The sequence below is a fragment of the Chiloscyllium punctatum genome, chromosome 2 (assembly GCF_047496795.1).
Source record: "Chiloscyllium punctatum isolate Juve2018m chromosome 2, sChiPun1.3, whole genome shotgun sequence".
Taxonomy (NCBI): Eukaryota; Metazoa; Chordata; class Chondrichthyes; order Orectolobiformes; family Hemiscylliidae; genus Chiloscyllium; species Chiloscyllium punctatum.
This window is the reverse complement of record NC_092740.1, coordinates 97,757,918-97,783,451: the sequence shown is the minus strand read 5'-3', so window position 1 is coordinate 97,783,451 and position 25,534 is coordinate 97,757,918. Positions and strand designations below refer to the sequence as shown.

General features: G+C 43.0%; 1 protein-coding gene across 1 annotated transcript in view; it reads right to left on the bottom strand.

Annotated features, from left to right (window-relative positions):
* The window catches only part of LOC140486954 (spindle assembly abnormal protein 6 homolog), an 88,423-nt gene extending 63,442 nt beyond the window's left edge, over positions 1-24,981 (bottom strand). Inside the window, exon 1 of the mRNA XM_072586214.1 lies at positions 24,676-24,981. Within this exon, the coding sequence (XP_072442315.1) occupies positions 24,676-24,740 (65 nt within the window). The 5' untranslated portion in view covers positions 24,741-24,981. The remainder of the gene's footprint in view (positions 1-24,675) is intronic.
* Positions 24,982-25,534: the final 553 nt, after the last annotated feature.

Below are 25,534 nucleotides of genomic sequence, written 5' to 3'. Positions count from 1 at the left end.
TAAAACTAAAAGAAAATCAGAAATTACATATTTCTCAATAACATGTTTAGATTATCCACTGCTGTCTTTGCTTGCTTTAAACGTCTTCAAGTCAAAAAAATGCAGCCTCAGTCTTAATAGATAATAGTTTTGATTAAAGCTGGAGTGATACATGCCAAATTTGAATTTGGATCTTGCAGTAACAGCACATGGATTGCATTTAAACTCCCGAGGCATGACATCGCACAGTACTGAAAGATGTAGCAATAGATAGTGAATGAATTGGTGATTACCTTTTGTAATTGAATACATTCAGTAAGGTTCTGGATTAGTGATGCTGGAAGAGCACAGCAGTTCAGACAGCATCCGAGGAGCAGTAAAATCGACGTTTCGGGCAAAAGCCCTTCATCCTGATAAAGGGCTTTTGCCCGAAATGTCGATTTTACTGCTTCTCGGATGCTGCCTGAACTGCTGTGCTCTTCCAGCACCACTAATCCAGAATCTGGTTTCCGGCATCTGCAGTCATTGTTTTTACCACATTCAGCAAGGTTCCTGCTGATTGGAAGGTAGCAAACGTAACCCACTTTAAAAAGGACAGAGTGGAAAACTACACACCTGTTAACTTGATGTTTGTAGTAGGGAAAAGGTTAGCACCCATATGCTGTTTTGGAAAACGTAGGGGGTGATGGATTCTTAGGGGAACGTAGCACAAACAGCCAAGTTTTTGGTATTCAGACTGGCTCCAATGCAACAAGGGGTAGCTCGGGTTCCAAGAGATCAACTGTGTTAGGGGATTCTCTAGTCTGAGATACAGATAGACGTTTCTGTGGCCAGCAGAGAAAAAGCAGAATGGTGTGTTGCTTCCCTGGTGCCAGGATCAAGGACGGCTCAGAGAGGCTGCAGAATGTTCTCACGGGGGAGAGGGACCAGCAAGAGGTCATTGTCCACATTGGAACCAATGACATAGGAAGGGAAAAGGTTGAAATTTTGAAGGGCGATTACAGAGAGTGGGGCAGGAATTTAAAAGGAGGTCCTCGAGAGTAGTAACATCTGGATTACTCCCCGTGCTACATGCTAGTGAGGGCAGGAATAGGAGGATAGAGCAGATGATTGCATGGCTGAGGAGCTGGTGTATGGGAGAAGGATTCACATTATTGGATCATTGGAATCTCTTTTGGGGCAGAAGTGACCTGTACAAGAAGGACGGATTGCACCTAAATTGGAAGGGGACTAATATACTGGCAGGGAAATTTGCTAGAGCTGCTCAGGAGGATTTAAACTAGTAAGGTGGGGAGTGGGACCCAGGGAGATAGTGAGGAAAGAGATCAATCTGAGATGTGTACAGCTGAGAACAGAAGTGAGTCAAACAGTCAGGCCAGGCAGGGGCAAGGTAGAACTAATAAATTAAACTGCATTTATTTCAATGCAAGGGGCCTAACCAGGAAGGTAGATGAACTCAGGGCATGGTTCGGAACGTGAGACTGGGATACCATAGCAATTACAGAAACATTGCTCAGGGATGGGCAGGATTGACAGCTTAATGTTCCAGCAGATAAACGCGACAGGAAGGATAGAAAGGGAAGCATGAGTGGGGGGTGGCATTACAGCTGTGCTGAGGGAGGATATTCCTGGAAATACATCCAGACACGTTTTTTGGGTGGAACTGAAAAATAAGAAAGGGATGATCACCTTATTGGGATTGTACTATAGATCCCCTAATAGTCAGAAGGAAATTGAGAAACAAACATCTGAGGAGATTCAGCTATCTGTAAGAATAATAGAGTAGTTATGGTAAGGGATTTTAACTTACCAAACATAGGCTGGGACTGCTATTGTTAAGGGTTTAGATGGAGAGGAATTTGTTAAGTGTGTTCAAGAAAATTTTCTGAATTCAGTATGTGGATGTACCAACTAGAGAAGGTACAAAACTTGACCTACTCTTGGGAAATAAGGCAGGACAGGTAACTGACGTGTCAGTGGGGGAGCACTTGGGGCCAGCGACCATAATTCTATTTGTTTTAAAATAGTGATGGAAAAGGATATACCAGATCTAAAAGTTGAAGTTCTAAATTGGAGAAAGCCAATTTTGGCGGTATTAGGCAAGAACTTTCAAAAGCTGATTGGGGGCAGATCTTCGCAAGTAAAAGGACGGCTGGAAAATGGGAAGCCTTCAGAAATTAGGTAACGAGAATCCAGAGAAAGTATATTCCTGTTATGGTGAAAGGAAAGGCTGGTAGGTATAGGGAATGCTGGATGACTAAAGAAATTGAGGGTTTGTTTCAGAAAAAGGAGGAAGCATGTGTCAGGTATAGACAGGACAGATCGAGTGAATCCTTAGAAGAGTATAAAGGCAGCAGGAGTATAGTTCAGAGGGAAATCAGGAGGGGAAAAAGGAGACATGAGATAGCTTTGGCAAATAGAATGAAGGAGAATCCAAAGAGTTTTTACAAATACATTAAGGACAAAAGGGTAACTAGGGAGATAATAGGACCCCTCAAAGATCAGCCTTTGTGTGGAGCTGCAGAAAATGGGGGAGATACTAAACGAGTATTTTGCATGAAAAGGATATGGAAAATATACACTGCAAAAAAATAGATGGTGAGATCTTGCAAAATGTCCAGATGACAGAGGCGGACGTGCTGGATATCTGGAAACGGTTAAAAGTGGATAAATCCCCAGGACCTGATCAGGTGTACCTGAGAACTCTGTGGGAAGCTAGAGAAGTGATTGCTGGGTCTCTTGCTGAGAAATTGGTATCATCGATAGTCACAGGTGAGGTGCCAGAAGACTGGAGGTTAGCTAACGTGGTGCCACTGTTTAAGGAGGGTAGTAAGGACAAGTCAGGGAACTATAGCCTGATGTCGGTGGTGGACAAATTGTTGGAGGGAATCCTGAGGGACAGGATGTACATGTATTTGGAAAGGCAAGGACTGATTAGGGATAGTCAACATGGCTTTGTGTGTGGGAAATCATGTCTCACAAACTTGATTGAGTTTTTTGAGGAAGTAACAAAGAGGATTGATGAGGGCAGAGCAGTAGATGTGATCTATATGGACCTCAGTAAGGCATTCGACAAGGTTCCCCACGAGTGACTGGTTAGCAAGGTTAGATCTCACGGAATACAGGGAGAACTGGCCATTTGGATACAGAGCTGGCTCAAAGGTAGAAAACAGAGGGTGGTGGTGGAGGGTTCTTTTCCAGACTGGAGGCCTGTGACTAGTGGAGTGCCTCAAGGATCAGTGCTGGGTCCTCTACTTTTTGTCATTTACATAAATGATTTGGATGCGAGCATAAGAGGCACAGTTAGTAAGTTTGCAGATGACACCAAAATTGGAGGTGTAGTGGACAGCGAATGAGGGTTACCTCAGATTACAACAGGATCTGGACCAGATGGGCCAATGGGTTGAGAAGTGGCAGATGGAGTTTAATTCAGATAAATGCGAGGTGCTGTATTTTGGGAAAGCAAATCTTAGCAGGACTTATACACTTAATGGTAAGGTCCTAGGGAGTGTTGCTGAACAAAGAGACCTTGGAGTACAGGTTTATAGCTCCTTGGCAGTGAAGTCGCAGGTAGATAGGATAGCGAAAGCGGCGTTTGGTATGCTTTCTTTTATTGGTCAGAGTATTGAGTACAGGAGTTGGGAGGTCATGTTGCGGCTGTACAGGACGTTGATTAGGCCATTGTTGGAACATTGTGTGCAATTCTGGTCGCCTTCCTATTGGAAAGATGTTGAAAGGGTTCAGAAAAGATTTACAAGGCTGTTGCCTGGGTTGGAGGATTGAGTTATAGGAAGAAGCTGAACAGGCTGGGGCTGTTTCCCTGGAGTGTCGGAGGCTGAGGGGTAATGTTATAGAGGCTTACAAAATTCTGAGGGGCATGGATAGGGTAATTAGACAAAGTCTTTTCCCTGGGGTCTGGGAGTCCAGAACAAGAGGGCATAGGTTTAGGGTGAGAGGGGAAAGATATAAAAGAGACCTAACTGGCAACCTTTTCACACAGAGGGTGGTACATGTATGAAATGAGCTGCCAGAGGAAGTGGAGGAGGCTGGTACAATTGCAACATTTAAGAGGCATTTGGACAGGTATATGAATAGGAAGGGTTTGAAGGGATATGGGCCGGGTGCTGGCAGGTGGGACTAGATTGGGTTGGGATATCTGGTCGGCATGGACGGGTTGGACTGAAGGGTCTGCTTCCATTCTGTACATCTCTATGGCTCTGTAGATGTGACAATTCAACAGTTAAATAATGGCAAAACTGTAGAGAGTCCACATGGATTTATGAAAGAAATCATACTTAACCGATGTGGAGTTTCCTGAGGATGTTAATTATAGCATATTCAAAGGGGAACCTATCGATGTGGTACATTTGGTCATTCAGAAGCTTTTCTAAATGATCAAATAGAAGGCTAGGAAAAAGAAAAGTAGGGCACAAGGCATTCGGGACAAAATACCTGCTCAAATAGATTTAGAATTGGTTAATCGGTAGAAGAGAGAGAGTAGGAAAAAAACAAATCATTCTCAGGATGGCAGGCTTTTAATAGTAAAGATACCACGTGGGTCTGTGTAATCATCCATAACCTGCATAACTGATTTGGATGTGGAGACCAAGTGTAACATTCCCAAATTTGGTGATGATACAAAATTGGATGGAAATGTAAGTTATGAGACTTCAAAGAATAGAACAGGCTAATTGAATGGGCTCAAAGATGCCAGGTAAAATATAATTTGGTTAAGTATGAGGTTATTCCCATTTGTATTTGGAAAAAAGAAAACAGTTCTGAAAGAATGGGAGATTGACAAATGTAGTGTCCAAAGGTCTGGGCGTTCTTGGCCACCAGCCACTAAAAGCGAGCATTCAGATGCACCAAGCAACTGGAAAGGTAGAATTAATGCTAGCATTCATTTCAAGGGGATTTGTGCACAAAAATAGAAAAATAAAAACAAAACATAGCAGATGCTGTAAATCTGAAACAAAAATAATGCTGGAAAAGCTCAGCCGGTCTGGCAGCATCTACAAAGACAGAAAAATAATTCATGTTTCAAGTTTGGTATGACTGAAGAAATCATACAGGATTTCAAATGTTAACTGTTTCCGTCCATACAGATACTGCCATGCCAGCAATCTCCTCAGCATTCTCTGCTGAGATGTATTGTTGCAGCTGTATGGAGCTTTGGCAAGACCTCACTGTGTGCAAAAGTTTGGTGTCCTCCAAAGAAAGATATAAGTACCACAGAGGGAAAACAGAGGAGATTCAGCATATTAATCCTTGGAAGTGCAGGGTTGTTTTAAAAGTAAAGATTTAGAAAACTGATTCTGCAGTTATTAATCTTCTGAATGGATATCGCAAATTTTAAATTTAATGTTGACCTCCCTCTCTGTGCGCCTTCTCTGCAGTTGTAACTTTGTATTCTTCGCTCAGTTCTATTATCTTATGCACACAAAACAAAACTTTTCACTGCAAGTAGGTACAAATGACAATGATAAATTAAATAAAATCTGAAGTTTTGAAGAATGAAAGGTGATCGCGTTGAAAAGGGCACAATAGGGCAAATATAGACAGGATGTTTGCCTCGGCTAGTGACTCTAAAACAAGAGGACATAAATTACTTGACCTTTATCCTGAAATTAAGTCTGATATGAAGAGGAAACTCTTCACAAAGACAGTCATGAATCTTTGGATGGAGAATTTCAAGGGAGTTGTATAATCTCAGTGATAAAGCAAATTCAAGACAAGTGTCAAGGGGTTTCTGGAGTCTCATGACATTAAGGTATATGTTCAGTTCTGGAAGCTCCAGAGAGGGTGCAGAGGAGATTTACCAGCATGCTATCCAGATTAGAGGATATGTCTTATGAAAAAAGGTTGAAAGAGCTAGAGCTTTTCTCATTAGAATGAAGAAGGATGAGAGGTGACTTGATAGAGATGTACAAGATGATGAGAGGCATCAATAGAGTGAATAGCCAAAAGCTTTTTCCCGGGGGGGGGAAATGACAATCACAAGGGATATAATTTTAAGGCAATTGGAGGAAGGCTGAGGGAGATGTCAGAGGTAGGTTCTTTACAGTGAGTGGTGGGTGCATGGAATGCTCTGCCAGCGGTGGTAGCAGAGTCAGATACATCAGGGACATTTAAGCGACACTTGGATAGGCACATGGATAATAGTAAAATGAAGGGAATGTAGGTTAGTTTGATCTTAGAGTAGGATAAAAGGTTGGCATATCGAGAGCTGAAGGGCATGTACTGTTCTATGTTCTCTTGGAAGATAGTGAGAGTTCTGTACCAGAGGGCACCAAAGTGTGTTGCCTGGAAGACAAGCCAGAGACGACTGTACAATTGCCCATTCCTCCAACTTATGTCAGTCATTTTCCACAATCCTGATACCAAGTTTTATAAAGTTACCATCAAGTTTTAAGAAAGTTGTTTCTCTACAAATAGAGCTTTTGTTGGTGTTCTTGCTGGCATCTCACAGAAAAACTCTCAGAATACCTACAGCACAGAAAGAGGCCATTCACCCCATCGAGTCTGCATTGACCCACCAAACAGCATCCAACCCAGATGCAAACATCCCCCTCACCCCCCCACTCTAATCCTACAATCTCACATTTATCATGGCTAACCCATCTAGCCTACATATCCCTTGGACATTACAGGGCAATTTCACCATCACTAACCCACTGGCATATTTTTAGACTGCTGGAGAAAACTGGAACACTTGGAAGAAAGAGCTGAAAAATGTGTTGCTGGAAAAGCGCAGCAGGTCAGGCAGCATCGAAGGAGCAGGAGAATCGACGTTTCGGGCATAAGCCCTTCTTCAGGAATGAGGAAAGTGTGCCAAGCAAGCTAAGATAAAAGGTAGGGAGGAGGGACGTTGGGAATGCAATAGGTGGAAGGAGGTTAAGGTGAGGGTGATAGGCTGGAGAGGGGGTGAGGGTGGAGAGGTTGGGAAGAAGATTGCAGGTCAAGAAGGCGGTGCTGAGTCCAAGGGTTGGGACTGAAATAAGGTGGAGAGAGGGGAAATGAGGAAGCTGGAGAAATCTGCATTCATCCCTTGTGGCTGGAGGGTTCCCAGGCGGAAGATGAGGCGCTCTTCCTCCAGGCGTCGTGTTGCCATGGTCTGGCGATGGAGGAGGCCAAGGACCTGCATGTCCTTGGCAGAGTGGGAGAGGGAGTTAAAGTGTTCAGCCACGGGGCGGTTGGGTTGGTTGGTGCAGGTGTCCCAGAGGTGTTCTCTGAAATGCTCCGCAAGTAGGTGGCCTGTCTCCCCAATGTAGAGGAGGCCACATCGGTTGCAGCAGATGCAGTAAATGATGTGTGTGGAGGTGCAGGTGAATTTGCAACGAATATGGAAGGATCCCTTGGGGCCTTGGAGGGAAGCAAGGGGGGAGGTGTGGGCGCAAGTTTTGCATTTCTTGCGGTTGCAGGGGAAGGTGCCGGGAGTGGAGGTTGGGTTGGTGGGGGGTGTGGACCTGATGAGGGAGTCGCGGAGGGAGTGGTCTTTCCAGAACGCTGATAGGGGAGGGGAGGGAAATATATCCTTGGTGGTGGGGTCTGTTTGGAGGTGGCGGAAATGACGAAGGATGATACGATGTATCTGGAGGTTGGTGGGGTGGTAGGTGAACCAGTGGGGTTCTGTCCTGGTGGCAATTGGAGGGGCGGGGTTCAAGGGCGGAGGAGCGGGAAGTGGAGGAGATGTGGTGGAGAGCATCGTCAACCATGTCTGAGGGGAAATTTCGGTCTTTGAAGGAGGAGGCCATCTGGGTTGTTTGGTATTGGAATTGGTTCTCCTGGGAGCAGATGCGGTGGAGGCAAAGGAATTGGGAATATGGGATGGCGTTTTTATAGCGGGCAGGGTAGGAGGAGGTGTAATCAAGGTAGCTGTGGGAGTCCGTCGGTTTATAGTAAATATCCGTGTTGAGTCGGTCGCCCGAGATAGAAATGGAGAGATCTAGGAAGGGGAGGGTGGAGTCTGAGACAGTCCAGGTAAATTTGAGGTCGGGGTGGAAGGTGTTAGTAAAAAGAATGAACTGTTCAACCTCCTTGTGGGAGCACGAGGTAGCACCGATATAGTCATCGATGTAGCGGAGGAAAAGGTGGGGGGTGGTGTCAGTGTAGCTGCGGAAGATGGACTGTTCCACATATCCGACGAAGAGGCAGGCATAGCTGGGGCCCATTCTGGTGCCCATGGCTACTCCTTGGTTTGGAGGAAGTGGGAGGATTACAAAGAGAGGTTGTTCAGAGCGAGGACCAGTTCAGTCAGTCGAAGGAGGGTGTCATTGGAAGGGTACTGGTTGGGTCAGCGGGAAAGGAAAAAGCGGAGGGCCTTGAGGCCTTCGTGATGGGGGATGGAGGTGTATAGGGACTGGATGTCCATGGGGAAATAAGGCATTGGAGGCCAGGGAAGCGAAAATCATGGAGGAGATGGAGGGCGTGGGTGGTGTCCTGAACATAGGTGGGGAGATGTTGGTCTAAGGGGGACAGGACCGTGTCGAGTTAAGCAGAGATGAGTTTGGTGAGGCAGAAGCAGGCTGAGACAATGAGTCGGCCGAGGCAGTCAGGTTTGTGGATTTTGGGCAGGAGGCAGAAACGGACGGTGCGGGGTTGTGGGACTATGAGGTTGGAGGCGGTGGATGGGAGATCCCCTGAGGTGATGAGGTTATGGATAGTCTGGGAGATGATGGTTTGATGGTGAGAGGTGGGGTCACGGTCAAGGGGCAGTAGGAGGAGGTGTCCGCGTGCTGGCGTTTAGCGTCAGCAATTTAAAGACCGGTGTGCAAAACTACCACCGTGCCTCCCCTGTCTGCCGGTTTGATAGTGAGGTTGGAGTTGGAGCGGAGGACTGCACGTTGTGAGGGTGAGAGGTTGGAGTGGATAAGAGGGGTGGACAGGTTGAGGCGGTTAATGTCGCGGCGGCAGCTGGCTATGAAGAGATCGAGGGCGGGTAAGAGGCCAGCACGGGGTGTCCAGGTGGATGGGGTGTCCTGGAGGCGGGAGAAGGGGTCGTCAGAGGGTGGGCGAGAATCCTCGTTGAAGAAGTAGACACGGAGACGAAGGCAGCAGAAGAATTGTTCGATGTCTCGCCGCGTGTTGAACTCGTTAATCTGGGAGCGGAGGGGAATGAAGGGGAGGCCTCTGCTGAGGACTGATCTTTCATCCTCAGAGAGGGGGAGGTCTGGAGGGATGGTGAAAATACAGCAGGGCTGGGAGCTACGACCTGGTGTGGGGCTGGAGCCCCCTCCCACTCACTAAGGACATGTAGGTCCTTGGCCTCCTCCATCGCCAGACCATGGCAACACGACGCCTGGAGGAAGAGCGCCTCATTTTCCGCCTAGGAACCCTCCAACCACAAGGGATGAATGCAGATTTCTCCAGCTTCCTCATTTTCCCTCCCTCCACCTTAGTCCAGTCCCAACCCTCGGACTCAGCACCACCTTCTTGACCTGCAATCTTCTTCCCGACCTCTCCGTTCCCATCCCCTCTCCGGCCTATCACCCTCACCTTAACCTCCTTCCACCTATCGCATTCTCAACGTCCCTCCTCCCTACCTTTTATCTTAGCCTGCTTTGCACACCTTTCTCATTCCTGAAGAAGGGCTTATGCCCGAAACATCGATTCTCCTGCTCCTTCGATGCTGCCTGACCTGCTGCGCATCAAAGCGGTAGACTGTGTGGTACCGAACATGGTACCATGGTAGTTTATGCATAAATTTTAAAACTTATTTTAAAAACAGAAGAGTGAAACTAGACAATTTTCTTTATATATTGCCGCTGTGATCTCTAATAAGAAAGAATGCACATGTGGGTGAGAATGCATTTGGTTTTGCTGTTATATTCAACAGGCCAAGAATGGTGTTTTTATTTCTCATGGGAAAATGAACTGAAACACACGTGGCAATTGCAAAGAAGCAATTAAATATAATGCTTCAGTTGTATTTTGAAGCAGACATGGTATACCTACATACAAGATGAATTAGACAAAAATAAGAACCTTTAAGAAACGAGGAATGGGGACAGGGAGAAATAGGAAGATAGACTAGATGAATGCATGGTTGAAGAGCTGGTATATGAGAGAAGGATTCACATTTCTAGATCATTGGAATCTTTTATGGGGTGGACTTGGCCTGTACAAGAAGGACGAATTGCACCAGAATTGGAACGGAACTAATATACTGGCAGGGATGTTTGCTGGAGCTGCTTGGGAGCATTTAAACTAGTAAGGTGGTGGTGGTGGGGGCAGTGGCACCCAAGGAGATAGTGATGATAGAGATCAATCTGAGACTGGCACAGTTGAGAGCAAAAGCAAGTCAAACAGTCAGAGCAGGCAGGGACAAAGTAGAGAACTGACAAATTAAATTGCATTTATTTCAGTGCAAGAGGCTGAACAGGGAAGGCAGATGAACTCAGGGCACAGTTTCGAACATGGGACTGGGATATCATAACAATTACAGAAACATGGCTCAGGATGGACAGGATTGGCAGCTTAGTGGTTCAGGATACAAACACTATAGGAAGGACAGAATGGGAGGCAAGAGAGGAGGGGAAGTGGCATTTTTGATAAGGGATAGCATTACAGCTGTATTTCCGGGAAGAGATTCCCGGAAATACATCCAGGGAAGTTACTTGGGTGGAACTGATAAATAAGAAAGGGATGATCGCTTTATTAGAATTGTATAATAGACCCCCTAATAGTCAGAGGGAAATTGAGAAACAAATTTAAAAAAGAGATCTCAGTTACCTGCAAGAATAATAGAGTGGTTATGGTAGGGGATTTTAATTTTCCAAACATAGACTGGGACTGCCATAGTTTTAAGGGTTTAGAGGGAGAGGAATTTGTCAAGTGCGCACAAGAAAATTTTCTGATTCAATATGTGGATGTACCTACTAAAGAAGGTGCAAAACTTGAATTATTAATGGGAAATAAGGCAGGGCAGGTGACTGAGATGTCAGTGAGGGAGCACTTTGGGGCCAGCGACCATAATTCTATTAGTTTTAAAATAGTAATGGAAAAGGATAGACCAGATCTAAAAGTTGAAGTTCTCAATTGGAGAAGGGCCAACTTTCATGGTATTAGGCAAGAACTTTCAAAAGCTGATTGGGGGCAGATGTTCGCAGGTAAAGGGACGGCAGGAAAATGGGAAGCCTTCATAAATGAGATAACGAGAGTTCAGAGACAATATATTCCTGTTAGGGCGAAAGGAAAGGCTGGTAGGTGTAGGGAATGCTGGATGACTAGAGAAATTGAGGGTTTGATTAAGAAAAAGAAGGAAATGAGTATAAATGTAGTAGGAGTACACTTAAGAGGGAAATCAGGAGGGCAAAAAGGGGACATGACATAGCTTTGGCAAATAGGGTTAAGGAGAATCCAAATGGTTTTTACAAATACATTAAAGACAAAAGGGTAACTAAGGGAGAGAATAGGGCCCCTCAAAGATCAGCAGGGCGGCCTTTGTGTGTAGCTGCAGGAGATACTAAACAAGTATTTTGCATCACTGTTTATTGTGGAGAAGGACATGGAAGATTAGAATGCAGGGAAATAGATGGTGACATCTTGAAAAATGTCCATATTACAGAGGAGGTGGTACTGGCTGTCTTGAAAAGCATAAAAGTGGATAAATCCACAGGACCTGATGTGCAAGTCAGGTGAATTGGCCATGCTAAATTGCCCATAATGTTAGGTGCATTAGTCAGAGGGAAATGGAACTGGGTGGGTTACTCTTCAGAGGGTCGGTGTGGACTTGTGAGGCCGAAGGGCCTGTTTCCACACTGTGGGGAATCTAATCTAGTCTAAAAAAAAGGTGTACCCTAGAACTCTTTGGGAAGCTAGGGAAATGATTGCTAGGCTCCTTGCTGAGATATTTGTATTAATCGATAGTCAGAGGTGAAGTGCTGGGAGACTGGAGGTTGACTAACATTGTGCCACTATTTAAGAAAGGTGGTAAGGATAAGCCAGGGAACTATAGACCAGCGACCCTGATGTCGGTGTTGGGCAAGTTGTCAGAGGGAATCCTGTGTTATGAAGATGTGAATGTACTATTCCTTGAAGACTGTAAAACCTGGCAGTGACAACAGCAAGTGTTCTCAATAAAACACAATGTAACATGTGCTCCACTACTGGGGTAGCTAGTTGACTGGAAATGACAAAACAGATTCCAATTCGGCCAATCCGTTTAAATTATACCCCCAAAAACGAATTTATTATACTGGCAATCTTAAAAGCCAATGACACAATCCGATGCTATGGGGTATAAGACCATGGAAAATTAAAGAGTTGGAAGGAGAACTACCATGAAACCAACAGCTGTAGACTTGCTAGTCAGAACTCTCTGAGAGCTACCTATTCAGAGAAAGTGTTTGCACAGAGGAAAACCTCAACACTGAACTGGACAGCCAATCCACCAACCAACAAAAAGAGAACATTTGGCCACTGGCTGATTTAAAATTTGAATTTTCCCTTAAATCTTATTCGGGAGTTATTTTGGACTAGTATATAGAAGGGAGGGTAAAGATAGGTTAGAGAAAGGAGGAGTAAATAGTTCTGAGTTAATTATTCTCTGTTATACTTTAAGAAATAAAGATTTTAATTTTTAATTTAAATAGCTCTTCCCTCTCAGATTTTCACAGATTACTGCATGGGATAAAGTTTTTCTGTGTTGCTGGTTTAAATTAAGCAGGAGGCTTTACCCCATGTCATAACACCGGAGGGACAGGATATACATGTATTTGGAAAGGCAAGGATTGATTAAGGATAGTTAACATGGCTTTATGCATGGGAAATCATTTCTCACAAATTTGACTGGGTTTTATGAAGAAGTAACAAAGATGATTAATGAGGACAGAGTAGTAGATGTGATCTATATGGACATCAAGGTGTTCGACAAGGTTCCTCATGGGAGACTGGTGAGCAAGGTTAGATCTCATGGAATACAGGGAGAACTAGCCTTTGCACAAAGAACTGGCTTGAGGGTAGAAGACAGAGGGTGGTGGTAGTGGTTTTTCAGACTGGAGGCCTGTGACCAGTGCAGCACCACAAAAAAACGGTGCTGGGTCCAATACTTTTTGACATTTATATAAATGATTTGGATGTGAGCATAACAGGTATAGTTAGTAAGTTTGCAGATGACACCAAAATTCGAGGTGTAGTGGACAGCGAAGAAGGTTATCTCAGATTATAATGGGACTTTGATCAGATGGGCCAATGGGCTGAGAAGTGGCAGATGGAGTTTAATTTAGATAAATGCGAGGTGCTGCATTTTGGGAAAGCAAATCTTACCAGGACTTGTACACTTAATAATAAGGTCTCAGGGAGTGTTGCTGGACAAAGAGACCTTGGAGTGCAGGTTCATAGCTCCTTCAAAGTAGAGTCGCAGATAGGGAACAGGAGTTGGGAGGTCATGTTGGGCTGTACAGGACATTGGTTAGGCCACTGTTGGAATATTACATGCAATTCTGCTCTCCTTCTATCGGAAGAATGTTGTGAAACTTGAAAGGGTTCATAAAAGATTTACAAGGATGTTGCCAGGGTTGGAGGATTTGAACTATAGGGAGAGGTTGAATAGGCTGGGGCAGTTTTCCCTGGAGCTTTGGAGGCTGAGGGGTGACTTTATAGAGATTTACAAAATTATGAGGGGCATGGAAAGGATAAATAGACAAAGTCTTTTCCCTGGAATGGGGGAGTCCAGAACTAGAAGGCATAGGTTTAAGGTGAGAGGGGAAAGATATAAAAGAGACCCCAAGGGCCAACTTTTTCACGCAGAGGGTGGTACGTACATGGAATGAGCTGCCAGAGGAAGTGGTGGAGGCTAGTACAATTGCAACATTTAAAAACCATCTGGATGGGTATATGAATAAGGAGGGTTTGGAGGGATATGGGCTGGGTGCTGGCAAGTGGCACTCGATTAGGTTGGGATACCTGGTCGGCATGGACGGGTAGACCGAAGGGTCTGTTTCCATGTTGTCCATCTCTATGACTCTATGTGCTGTAAAACTGTTTCACATTGAATGGAATATCCATTTATTTAATTATATCTTAGTAATAGCATTTGAAAGCATATTCTGTTCAAATCACTGTAAAGAATGAAATTAAGTGTAAAACAGAACAGGTTTAAATCTACATATTAATCCATTACAACTGGAAAATCTAACACAAATTGTATACGGAAAACAATAAACTGGGAATAGTATGCAACGACTAACTTGCTGCGAGTTCACCTCTTTGCATCCTTAATACTCCAGCAAAGGGAAAATCAAGGCCAACTGCATTGATCCAGTTACTGTATTGCCTCAAATCAAATAATTTTGTGCCAAAATAGCCAGGAATATACTTTTCTTATGGGAAAACGAACAGGTACACAAGTGGCAATTGGCAACTGCGTGATTAAAAATAATGCTTGTGTTGTATTTTGAAGCAGAAATTATATACTTAATTGTTTTGCCCGAAGTACATGCTTCTGTTTGTACTCCAGCTTTAATATTGTAAAGTACCTTGAGGTGTAACAACACTTGCTTTGATTGTTGTTGGACTACTTTAAAAAACTGGAAAAATCACAGCGTTAACAGCAAAGAGAAATCATGAAAATTATTGAAAAGGGGAGATACAGGGAATGAGAAGCTAGATCACACATCAGATATTGATTTTGATATTTAGGGGTCTTGACATGGTAAATGTAAAAAGGCTATTTCCTCTTATGGGAATGTGTAGAAGCAGAGGACATAATCTCAGAATAAGGAGTAGCATACTTAAAACAGATGAGGAGGAATTTCTTCTCTCAGAGGGTAGAAAATCTATGGAATCGCTCCTGAAAATGGCTGTAGGAGCTAGGTCATTAAGTATTCTCGAAGCTGAAATAGACAAATTTTTAATCAGTAAGGGAATCAAGGGTGATGGGGAAAAACGCAGGAAAGTGGAATTGAGAATAAGATCACCCATGGTTTCATAAAAGGGACGCAGACATGATGCATTGAAGGCCTACTTCTGCTCCTCCGTCTTATGGTCTTATGACAAAAAAGTCCACAATGCCTGAAATGTAACTCACATCTTCACCTTTCAACAATGCAAATGAAGTTGCTGATTGCTCATCCCTAATTGCCCTCAGAATGACAGTAAGCTACCACTGCAGTCTCATACAAAAATATCCATAATGCTGTTAGGAAGGACATTGTAGGATTTTTATAATTATAAACGTACAGCTATCTAGTACTGTCAGAATGATGTGAGACTCAGAGGGAAATGTGCAGGTGATGTTCACATGCGATCAGCTGCTTTTGCCCTTCTAAGTGACAGAGGTTTGAAAAAGCCTTGGTATCTACAAGATGTTACACACCATTGCCACTGTGTGTTAGTGATGAAGGAAGTGATATTGAAGATGGCAAATAGGTCATAAATCAAGTGAGCTGCTTTGCCTGGATTGTCCAGTTTCTCACATGCTGTTGTAGTCCTCACTCAATAGAGAAGATTGCTTATCATCCATTCAAGTAACTGTAGATTACACTATATGCAGCTCAGAGTGTTTTAATGTCTCTTAATGTGAGAAATCTCACAACCTTTGAAAAGTATGTGGATGAGCACTTAAAATGTCATAACATTCACAGTTATTGACAAAGCGCTGAAAAGTTGGGTTAGTGTAATTCAGTCACAATAATCTGAAGGTGCATTTCTGTAATATACAACTGTACGGAGGCTGTTGTATTGCAGCTACTGGTTCTGGGTAACCAGAAAATACTCTTGCTCTTACCACCTGGTACAGGCACGTCAGAAGGATTTACAGGTTGATACTCAACACAATCAACTCTTGATTTGTGACATCGAGTCCTGGTTTGGGACTTGAATCTGGAGCTTCTAGGTGTGAGGGAGGGACGCTACTCTCCCCTCTGCATCGTAAGACCCCTAACATTCCACTTCTCTAATGCCTTTTGGGATCTGGATGCCCAAACATGCTTTGCAACTACTGAAGTATTGTACCTCAGCTTGTTGTAACGTTGGCATACAGCTGGCTGTTTGCACACAGTAAGCTTCCAGATAAGTGGATTTTAACATTGGGATTCAAAAGCTAAAAGTAAGCCAAGTTATTAGGGTAACCACCCCTCCAGGAAATCTTAAACACCAAGCTGAGGGGGAAGACAGAGCCTTAGTATTCAAATGGGTTCATAGTTAGCATGGCAGAGATGCATACATCTGCAGCATAAAGACAGGACTGAATCTGATTCTGTTCACATGGTGAGCAGTTACCAACTTCAGCAGAAAGGGTTCAAGATAAAATTCACACAGGATACAATATTCACCTGTTTGTGAGCAAGTTAGGACACGTGCCTTAAACTGGAGGTGTACCTTTTTTTAAATATGGAAGATCGTGACCTTTTTTGCCATGCTAACCAGGATGGATGGAACAGCCAGACCTTTTATTTCTCTTACTGGGTCACAAGAACAGGATTGTGACTCCAGCTGCACCTAAAGGATTGGTTCAAGTTTTCTTTAGCCCACGCTTTTCTTCTCATCATTCCCTCCACCTTTCAAATCAACATGTCAGAGTACCAGTGATCATTCCACTGGTCCTGGCCTATCCGTCCACTTTGCTGCCACATGCCAGCCAGATGGCATCTCCCAATCTTGCTAGGGGTCAAGTAGGAAATTGTTCAAGTTAGAGTAGGAAGGTGGTATGAGATGAGGAACAAACTCATTGGCTGCATGTTGATTACATCAGAATAATTAGCCACCCACCTGTGTCTTAAGTTAAAATCGGGAATAAAAATAAAAATCAAGAGTAAGATAAACAACAGTGGCACCTTTCTTCTTTGGCAATCCCTTTGGATCAAGGGCGACTTATTTCTGATCTGGCTAAGTGGTCACTTCAAAGCCACTTTGAAGCATATTTGCATCTCCTCACAATTTGCTCCCACCCAGTTTTGTGTCATTTAAAGTTATAAATGTTACTTTAAAATTTCTCCCATCCAAATCACTGATAAAGATTGAGAGTAGCTGAGACTCAAGCACTGAAGCTTGTGGTCACACTATCCACCAGTCACAGGCTGTCAACCTGAAAACAAACCATTTATTTATTTCTGTCTTCTGGTCATCAATCAGCTGATGCATTAAAATATAATTCACCCAATCCCACATGGTCTAATCTTGTTTACAAATGTTTTATGTGGGACCTTGTCAAAAGTCTTCTGAAAATCTAAGTAGAACCATATCCAACAGTTCCCCTCATCTATTCTACTGGATACATCCTCATAAAACTCTTAAAAAATTGTCAAAAATGATTTCCTTTTCAGAAATCTATGTTGACTCTGTCCAACCCTATTATTTTCTAATTGTTATGTTATGATATCTTTTTTATAGATTTGGAATTTCTCAACTATGATGTGGACCAATAAGTCTGTAGCCCTACTGAATGGTCTGGACAGAGTGAATGTTGGGAAGATGTTTCCATTGGCAGGAGACACTAGGACCCAAGGGCACAGACCTAGAGTGAAGGGAAGACATTTTAGAACAGAGATAAGGAGAAACATCTTCAGCTAGAGAGTGGTGGATCTATGGAATTCACTGCGACAGAAGGCTGTGAAGGTCAGGACACTGAATATATTCACTCGGAGATAGACAGGTTCTTGGCTGTCAGGGAGAACTTTCCAATCATCCCTTTACCTATGAATAGCCTCTCCCAACCTTTGAAATTTCTTGCCTAATATGGTCAAATAGGCCGTACTCCAATCTAGAACTGTAACCTTTAGATCAGGCCCATCCTTTTCTTAACTAATTTAAAACTAATAGAATTATGATCACAGGCCCCAAAGTGTTCCCCCACTCTCATCTCAGACACTTGTACTGTATTATTTCCCAAGTTCTGATTAATAATGTGAGTTACCTAGTCACTGTTGATTGATGGCATATAAATAGCTACTCAAGTTTTTTTTTTGACTCTTATCGTTTCTTAATTGCACTTAATCGGATTCTACATCTTGAACTTTAGAACCAAGTAATATTTCACAACAATACTAACGTCCTCATTAATTAAGACTTTCCCACTAACTTTGCCTCACTTCCTAAATTTCATGTACCTTGGATTCAGATCCCCACTTTGAGTTCCTCGTAGTCATCAGATTATGAATACAAATTTCTATTTGAGCTGATGATTTGCCTGTCTTGTTGTGATGAGGGGATCTGTTAGCTCAGTTGACTGGACAGCTGGTTTGCGATGCAGAGTGTAACCAGTGTGGGTTCAATTCCCAGAGTGCTTAGGGTTATCATGAAGGACCCTCAAACTCTCCCTGGCTCAAGGCATGGTGACCCTCAGGTTAAGCCACTACCACCCGTCTCTCTTTCATGATAGAACAGTTTATAATCTGGTTGGACTATGGCAATTTTTATCTTTACCTTTGTTGTGATACAGTGGGCATTCAGCTACACAACTCTCTTATTTTGAAAGGGAGAACAAAATTCACTTTTAGTTTATTGTTTTTGTAAATTCGGACCCTATCCATTAGGATTGCCTTCATTTTACAATCACTGTCACTTCCTCATACGTTATTATCATCTTGACCACTGTATCAATCAATTACCTGGTCATTTCCCTTTAATTTATTCAAATTTTATCCAAGCATGATCCCACACTTTTCTGCTCCATTAAGTTTAAAATCCCCTCAAATAGTACTAATGCTCTTGTTATACGACTTGCTCCAGTGGAATTCAGGTGACATCTGTCCTAACAGTACAGCCCATAATTTCCCCAATACTTAATTGAGTACCAGAGTCGAATTTTCCCCACACCTTTGTTTGAGCATTCATTCACCCCTCTAATTTCCTTTGCCCTTTAGCAATTTGCACATGGTAACAGAGCTTTGAGCTTCTGCTTTCTAAATTGCTGTTCGTGGTCCCTTTCTCGAACCTCTTTCCTAGTCTTAACCACTGTGTTGGTATATACATGGAACCCCTCCTTGGACTGCAACTTCCAACTTAGACCTGAGTGCCACCTCTCCGTTAGCCTTCCCGATTACCTGCTGTAACTGTGCACACAAGTACCCCCAAGTCTCTGTGTTGCAGCTTTCTGCATTTTTTTCTCCATTCAAATAATACTGTTCTTTTGTTGTCCTTATCAAAACGAACAATTTCACATGCGCCCACATTATTCTCCATTTGCCAATTTATTTGCCCACTTACCCAGCCTACCTCAAACTGTTTGTATCTCTCCCTCAAATTGCCTTTTCTACTTTTGTGTCACCTGTAAAATGTGCTACAGTACATTTGCCTTCTCCCTCCAAGCCATTAATACATCTTGTAACAGTTCCGATTCCAGCAGTAATCCCGGTGGAACTCCACTGGTTACAGATTGTCAACCTGAAAAATAATCCCTTCTCCTCACTTGATATTTTCTGCCCATTAGCCAATGTTCTATCCATGCCAATATACTACCACTAACACCATGAGTTCTTATCCTGGGACAACCTTTTATGACGTACTTTGTCGAGCACCTTGTGGAAGTCCAAATACAACACATCTGCTGATTCACTTCTATCCTCAGCTACCTGGATTCTTCCTACCAGCTGGTGTGAATGGTGTCTATTCCTGTGGCTATGCTGATCCTTATTAGCACTACGTTCTTTTCACTCCCCTCACTCAAATGTCTTGTCCCATGATGAGTCTACTTATCCATTCTACAACACTTGCTTTTGTCCATACAAGCTGCACTGGCTTTGAACATAGTGGAAAACTACAAGGACTGAGGCTCCACTGTCCCACCTTCACTATTACCTTAACTGCCAGGCTCTCAGTCAAACACTTCTGTCGCTGGCTATTGACCAAATTCTGTGCAATTGAGTAATCAGTTCTTGGCAATACAGCTTAAAACAGTTTGAAATTATTTCAGACATAATAATTCTTTGTTAATCACAGGTGCAAATAAGATTAATTATGAAAGATTTTGCATTTGCGCAGCACCTTATTGTATTGGACAATGAGCTCCACAGTTGGTGAATTCTTTATGAAATATACTTGCTGTTGGCAAACACATCAGCCAGTCTTTAAAGTAAATGACCAGTGAATCTGCTTTTGGTAGCCTTGATCAAGAAAAGCAGAGGAGGGGTCAGGAAGAACATAATAGATAAATGTTAACACTTCAGTATATGCTATAAAAACAAGCAAATTGGATATAAATACCCGAAGCAAAAAGTCATTGCTAGCAGAGAGGAAAGAGCTAATGAATGAGGATTTGTTTTGAAATAGCCAACACAGAGGAGAGAGCCAAATTAACTACCTTGGTGTTGCAGCATTCTATGATTCTATAAACATAAATTATAAGATTAGGAGACTAACTTCGAACCATGCTTAGTCAAAAAGAAAAAGGAAGCAGACATAAGGTTTAAGAAACTGAAGACAGGCAGAGTCGTGAAGAGTACAAAGACAGTAGGAAAGAACTCCAATGAGGAATGAGAAGTTAAAAGAGGCTATGAAATGTCTTTGGCAAACAGGATTAAAGAAATTCCAAGGAGTTTTCTACACATATAAAGGAACAAGAAGGTAACTAGAGAAAGGGTTGGGCCACTAAAGGACAAAGGAACAAATTTATGCATAGAGCTAGAGGTGGTGGGTGAGGTCCTTAATGAATACTATATATTTGTATTCACAAAGGAAAAGGACATAATGGAAGGTGAGTCTAGAGAGGAGTATGTTGATATTCTAAGACATACTAACATTAAAAAACGAATCCATGTAAGATTCTATAAATCCGTTTTTTTAGATTAGAATCAGTCCGACCATTGTGGCACAGTCTCACACAGGGAAGCTCACACCTTCAATGCATTATCTGGGCCGACATGACACCAATTGTTAAAGTTCACTTGAGAATGTAACTTTTAAAAAAGTTTTGGGATTTACATATGAAAGAGCTGAAAACAACATGGTCATTCTAACAGATGAGAGACTTAACAAACAATTCAAGTCTTTTTCAATATATAATTTCAGTGACATCACACTGTAAACTTTTGCTATAAATTGTCTTACAATCTTATACTCCACAACCACCTGATGAAGCAGTGCTCCAAAAGCTAGTGCTTCCAATTAAACCTGTTGGACTATAACCTGGTGCTTCCAATTAAACCTGTTGGTCTATAACTTGGTGTTGTGTTATTTTTAACTGAGAAAAAAGAAAGTGTTGTACGTTTTGAAAAGCATTCAGGTGGACAAGTCCTGAGGACCTATTGTGAACTATCCTAGATCGCTGAGGAAAGCAGGTTGAAGAAATTTCTTGGGCCTTGTACAAAATCTCTGTATCCGCTTTGGTCACAGGAGTGATCCCAAAGATCTGGACTATAGCTAAAGTTGTTCCTTCATTTAAGAAGGGCAACAGTGCAATTCCAGGAAACTACAGGCCAGTGAGCCTTACACGTCATTGGTAGGAAAATTACGGGAGAAGATTCTCAGGGATAGGAATTTGGAAAAATATGAACTTATTAGCAACGGGTAGCATAACTTTGCGCAGGGAAGGTCATGTCTCACAAACATGATTGAGTTTTTTGAGGAAGTGACAAAGGTGACTGATGAGGGCAGGGTAGTCCATGTCGATATGAACTTTAGCAATGCCTTTAACAAGCTCCCTCATTGCAGATTGATACAAAAGGTGAGTCAAATGGGATCCGCAGTAATCTGATAAGATGCTTTCAAAGCTGGCTTAGTCATAGAAGACAAACAGAACAGTAGTGGAAAAAGGGTATTTTTCTGACTTAAGATCTGTGACCTGTGGTGGTTTGCAGGCATCAGTGCTGAGACCCCTGCTGTTTGTAAAATTATATAAATGATTTGGAGGAGAATGTAGATGCCCTGATTAGTAAGTTTGTGGATCACACAAAGATTGGAGGAGCTGCGGATGGTGAAGAGAATTGCTAGAGGATACAACAGGACATAGACAGGCTGGAGACTTGTGCAGAGAAATAGCAAATGGAGTTTAATCTGGACAAATGTGAAGTGATGCATTTTGGGAGATCTAATCAAGGAGGGAAGTACACATTAAAAGCAGATCCTTTAATAGTATTAATATTCAGAGGGATCCAGGTGTACAAGTCCACAGATCTCTGAATGCGGGAACACAAGTTGATAAGGTTGTCAAGTGGTATATAGCACGTTTGTGCCTTCATCAGTCAGGGCACAGAATTGGCAGACGTATATAACTTTCATTAGATCACATTTAGAATACTGCATATAATTCTGGTCCCCAAAGCACCAGAAGAATGTAGAGGTTTGGAGAACATAGAGCTTTACAGCGCAGTACAGGCCCTTCAGCCCTCAATGTTGCACCGAGCTGTGAAACCGATCTGAAGCCCATCTAACCTACACTATTTCATTACAATCCATATGCTTGTCCAATGACTATTTAAATGACCTTAAAGATGGCGAGAAAGAATACAATACCAAAGTTTGCTTGAAATGGGGGATATTAGCTATAAGAGATTATAGTTTTGACTTGAATGAAGGATGAGGAGCGACCTGATAGAAGTTTACAAAATTAAGAGAGACATCGATAGAATGGATAGTCAGCGTTTTTCCCCCAGGGTAGAAATGCCAATTACTTAGTGACATAGGTTTAAGGTAAAAGGAGGTAAGTTTAAAAGAGTTGAGATGCCAGAGGCATCTTGACAGATACATGCATAGACAGGGAATAGAGGGATACAGACTGCAGAGAGGCAAAAGGTTTCTAAGTTTAGAAAATGCAGTCTTGGTGGGCCAAGGGGCCTGTTCAAAGACATCAGGACATCACATGCAGGTGGAACAATCTGTGCAATAGCATGCTGGCCTTCATAACAAGAGGGATTGAGTATAGAAGCAAAGAGGCTCTTCTGCAGCTGTTCAGGGCCCTGGTGAGACCACCCTGGAGTATTGTGTGCAGTTCTGGTCTCCAAATTTGAGGAAAGACATTCTGGCTATTGAGGGAGTGCAGCATAGGTTCACAAGGTCAATTCCTGGAATGGCGGGATTACCTTACACTGAAAGACTGGAGCAACTGGGCTTGTATACCCTTGATTCTGGATTAGTGGTGCTGGAAGAGCACAGCAGTTCAGGCAGAATCCAAGGAGCAGCGAAATCGACATTTCAGGCAAAAGCCCTTCATCAGAAATAAAAAAGATGAAGGGCTTTTGCCTGAAACGTCGATTTCGCTGCTCCTTGGATGCTGCCTGAACTGCTGTGCTCTTCCAGCACCACTAATCCAGAATCTGGTTTCCAGCATCTGCAGTCATTGTTTTTATTTTGTATACCCTTGAGTTTAGAAGACTGAGAGGGGATCTGATTGAGACATAAGATTATTAAAGGATTGGACACTCTGGAGGCAGGAAACATGTTTCCGCTGATGGGTGAGTGCCGAACCAGAGGACACAGCTTAAAAATACGGGGTAGACCATTTAGGACAGAGATGAGGAGAAACCAGAGTGGTGGCTGTATGGAATGCTCTGACCCAGAGGGCAGTGGAGGCCCAGTCTCTGGATTCATTTAAGAAAGAGTTGGATAGAGCTCTCAAGGATTGTGGAATTAAGGGTTATGGAGATAAGGCAGGAACAGGATACTGATTAAGGATGATCAGCCATGATCATATTGAATGCTGGTGTAGGCTCGAAGGGCAGAATGGCCTACTCCTGCACCTATTGTCTACTGTCAATACTTCAACATTTAGTCACAATTGGTGTTATTCTGAAAGACAGTCTTGGTCCAAACACAAAGTCACCATCTACACGTTATCTGTGTAAGCATGTTTGCACTCCAGTATTCAATAGCATTATATTTTGTATTCAATCCAAATTAGGTTTAGCAGATCAAGGAATCTAACTTCACAACAGTCAAACCTCACTACTCAACACCAATAAACAACAGGAAGCAGAAACCTTTGGACCATTCATTCTTCTTGACAGCATTACAATCAGTTCATTAAATTTACCTGACTTACACTTAAATCAAGGCAAGAAAGCTCATTGAACAGACGACACAATCGACAAAAAGTTTCCATTTCAAACTGCAAAAGGCCCAAAAGAAATTCAATCCGCAAAACATGACTCAATTAAATGTGGGCATCAATCGTCACTTTGTACACCGTTTAAAAGACCAACAAACTATCACACAATACTAGAAAGTGTATCTTCGTCCTTTTCTTGATTTGAATTCCCTTACAGTCCCAACATAACAGCAAACTTTGCGTCATTTTAAATCGATTGCATGAATTAGTGTCAAAACTACAGCAGGATTGACCTGGTGACGTGTCTGTTAACTCGAAGTCGTTGTTTTTTTCACATGTACGAACTAATCATTATAGAATTTATAAATACAAACATCACAATTAGTGTCAACAGGATGAATTCGAAAACTACAGGGAATAAAAAAGATCGGAGTGGGGAGATAGAACAAGAGGAGTGCCAAACCGTACAAAATTAGTGTAACAGAGAACAGCAGAGACTGAACTTGGAGAGGTGCTGCTGAAATCCAGCCTAGTAATTCAAAACTCAGTTAAAAGTCAAACAACACCAGGTTATAGTCCAACAGGTTTATTTGGAAGCACCAGCTTTCGGAGTATCCTCAGTAGCGCTCGGAAAGTTAGTGCTTCCAAATAAACCTGTCGGACTATAACCTGGTGTTGTGTGATTTTTAACTTTGTACACCCCAGTCCAACACTGGCGTCCCCAAATCCTTTTAAACTCTTAACTGATGCGAAGGAAAGTCTCTCCTCGGCCTCACCTGTCTTCACAATCCTTGCACTTGATGAGCACGGCGGCGCTTTGACAGAACAACTCCTCGGCCATGGTATTTGGGGGGGGGGGGGTTCGAATCGTGAGGCCACTTTCACCTCATGGTCAGCCCCTGACAGAAAGTCCGGTCGATACGTGAGCGACTAAGCAGAGCGGCCTTTCTCACATACTAGGTGGCTCGTTCTCCGAGCCCCGTTCCTATTTCCAGGTGAAGGCTGTGCTGGGCCCGCCGCTCTGCTCATTCCCTCAGTTGCCAAGGGCGACCGTTCCCGGCCGTGTTCCCGCCACCTCCACAGCGCCGCCAAAGAGCTAGCCCCTGACAGCCGGACGCCAAGAGGGAACTCCCTTTCCAGTTTCTTACACTACCCGTGCTTCTTGCTGCCCCCTCTGGGCTGGGATGAGTCCCTGGCGGCAATTGAAGTACAGTACAGTGAATTCCTGCAATCGTCCAGCTGTAGAAAAGCGAACTAAAGCGCAATACATTGGAAATAGAACATTTTCTAAACAAAAACAGAAAACGCTAGACTCATCGAGCAAATCTTGCTGCATCTCTGGAGCGTAAATAGTTAACATTTCAGGTCAAGACTATGAATCACAACTGTTGAAAAACAGAAAACCAAACAATTGTGATTTTTATTCATGAGTTATGTATGTCGCTGGCTAGCCTGGTATTTATTGCCCATCCCTAATTCTTCTGGAGAAGGTGGCGGTAAGCTGCATACTTGAAAATGTTAAAAATCACACGCCAGGTTTTCGGCCAACAGGTTTATTTGGAAGCACTAGTTGGACTATAACATGGTGTTGTGTGAGTTTTAACTTTATCCACACCAGTCCAAGACCGGCTACTC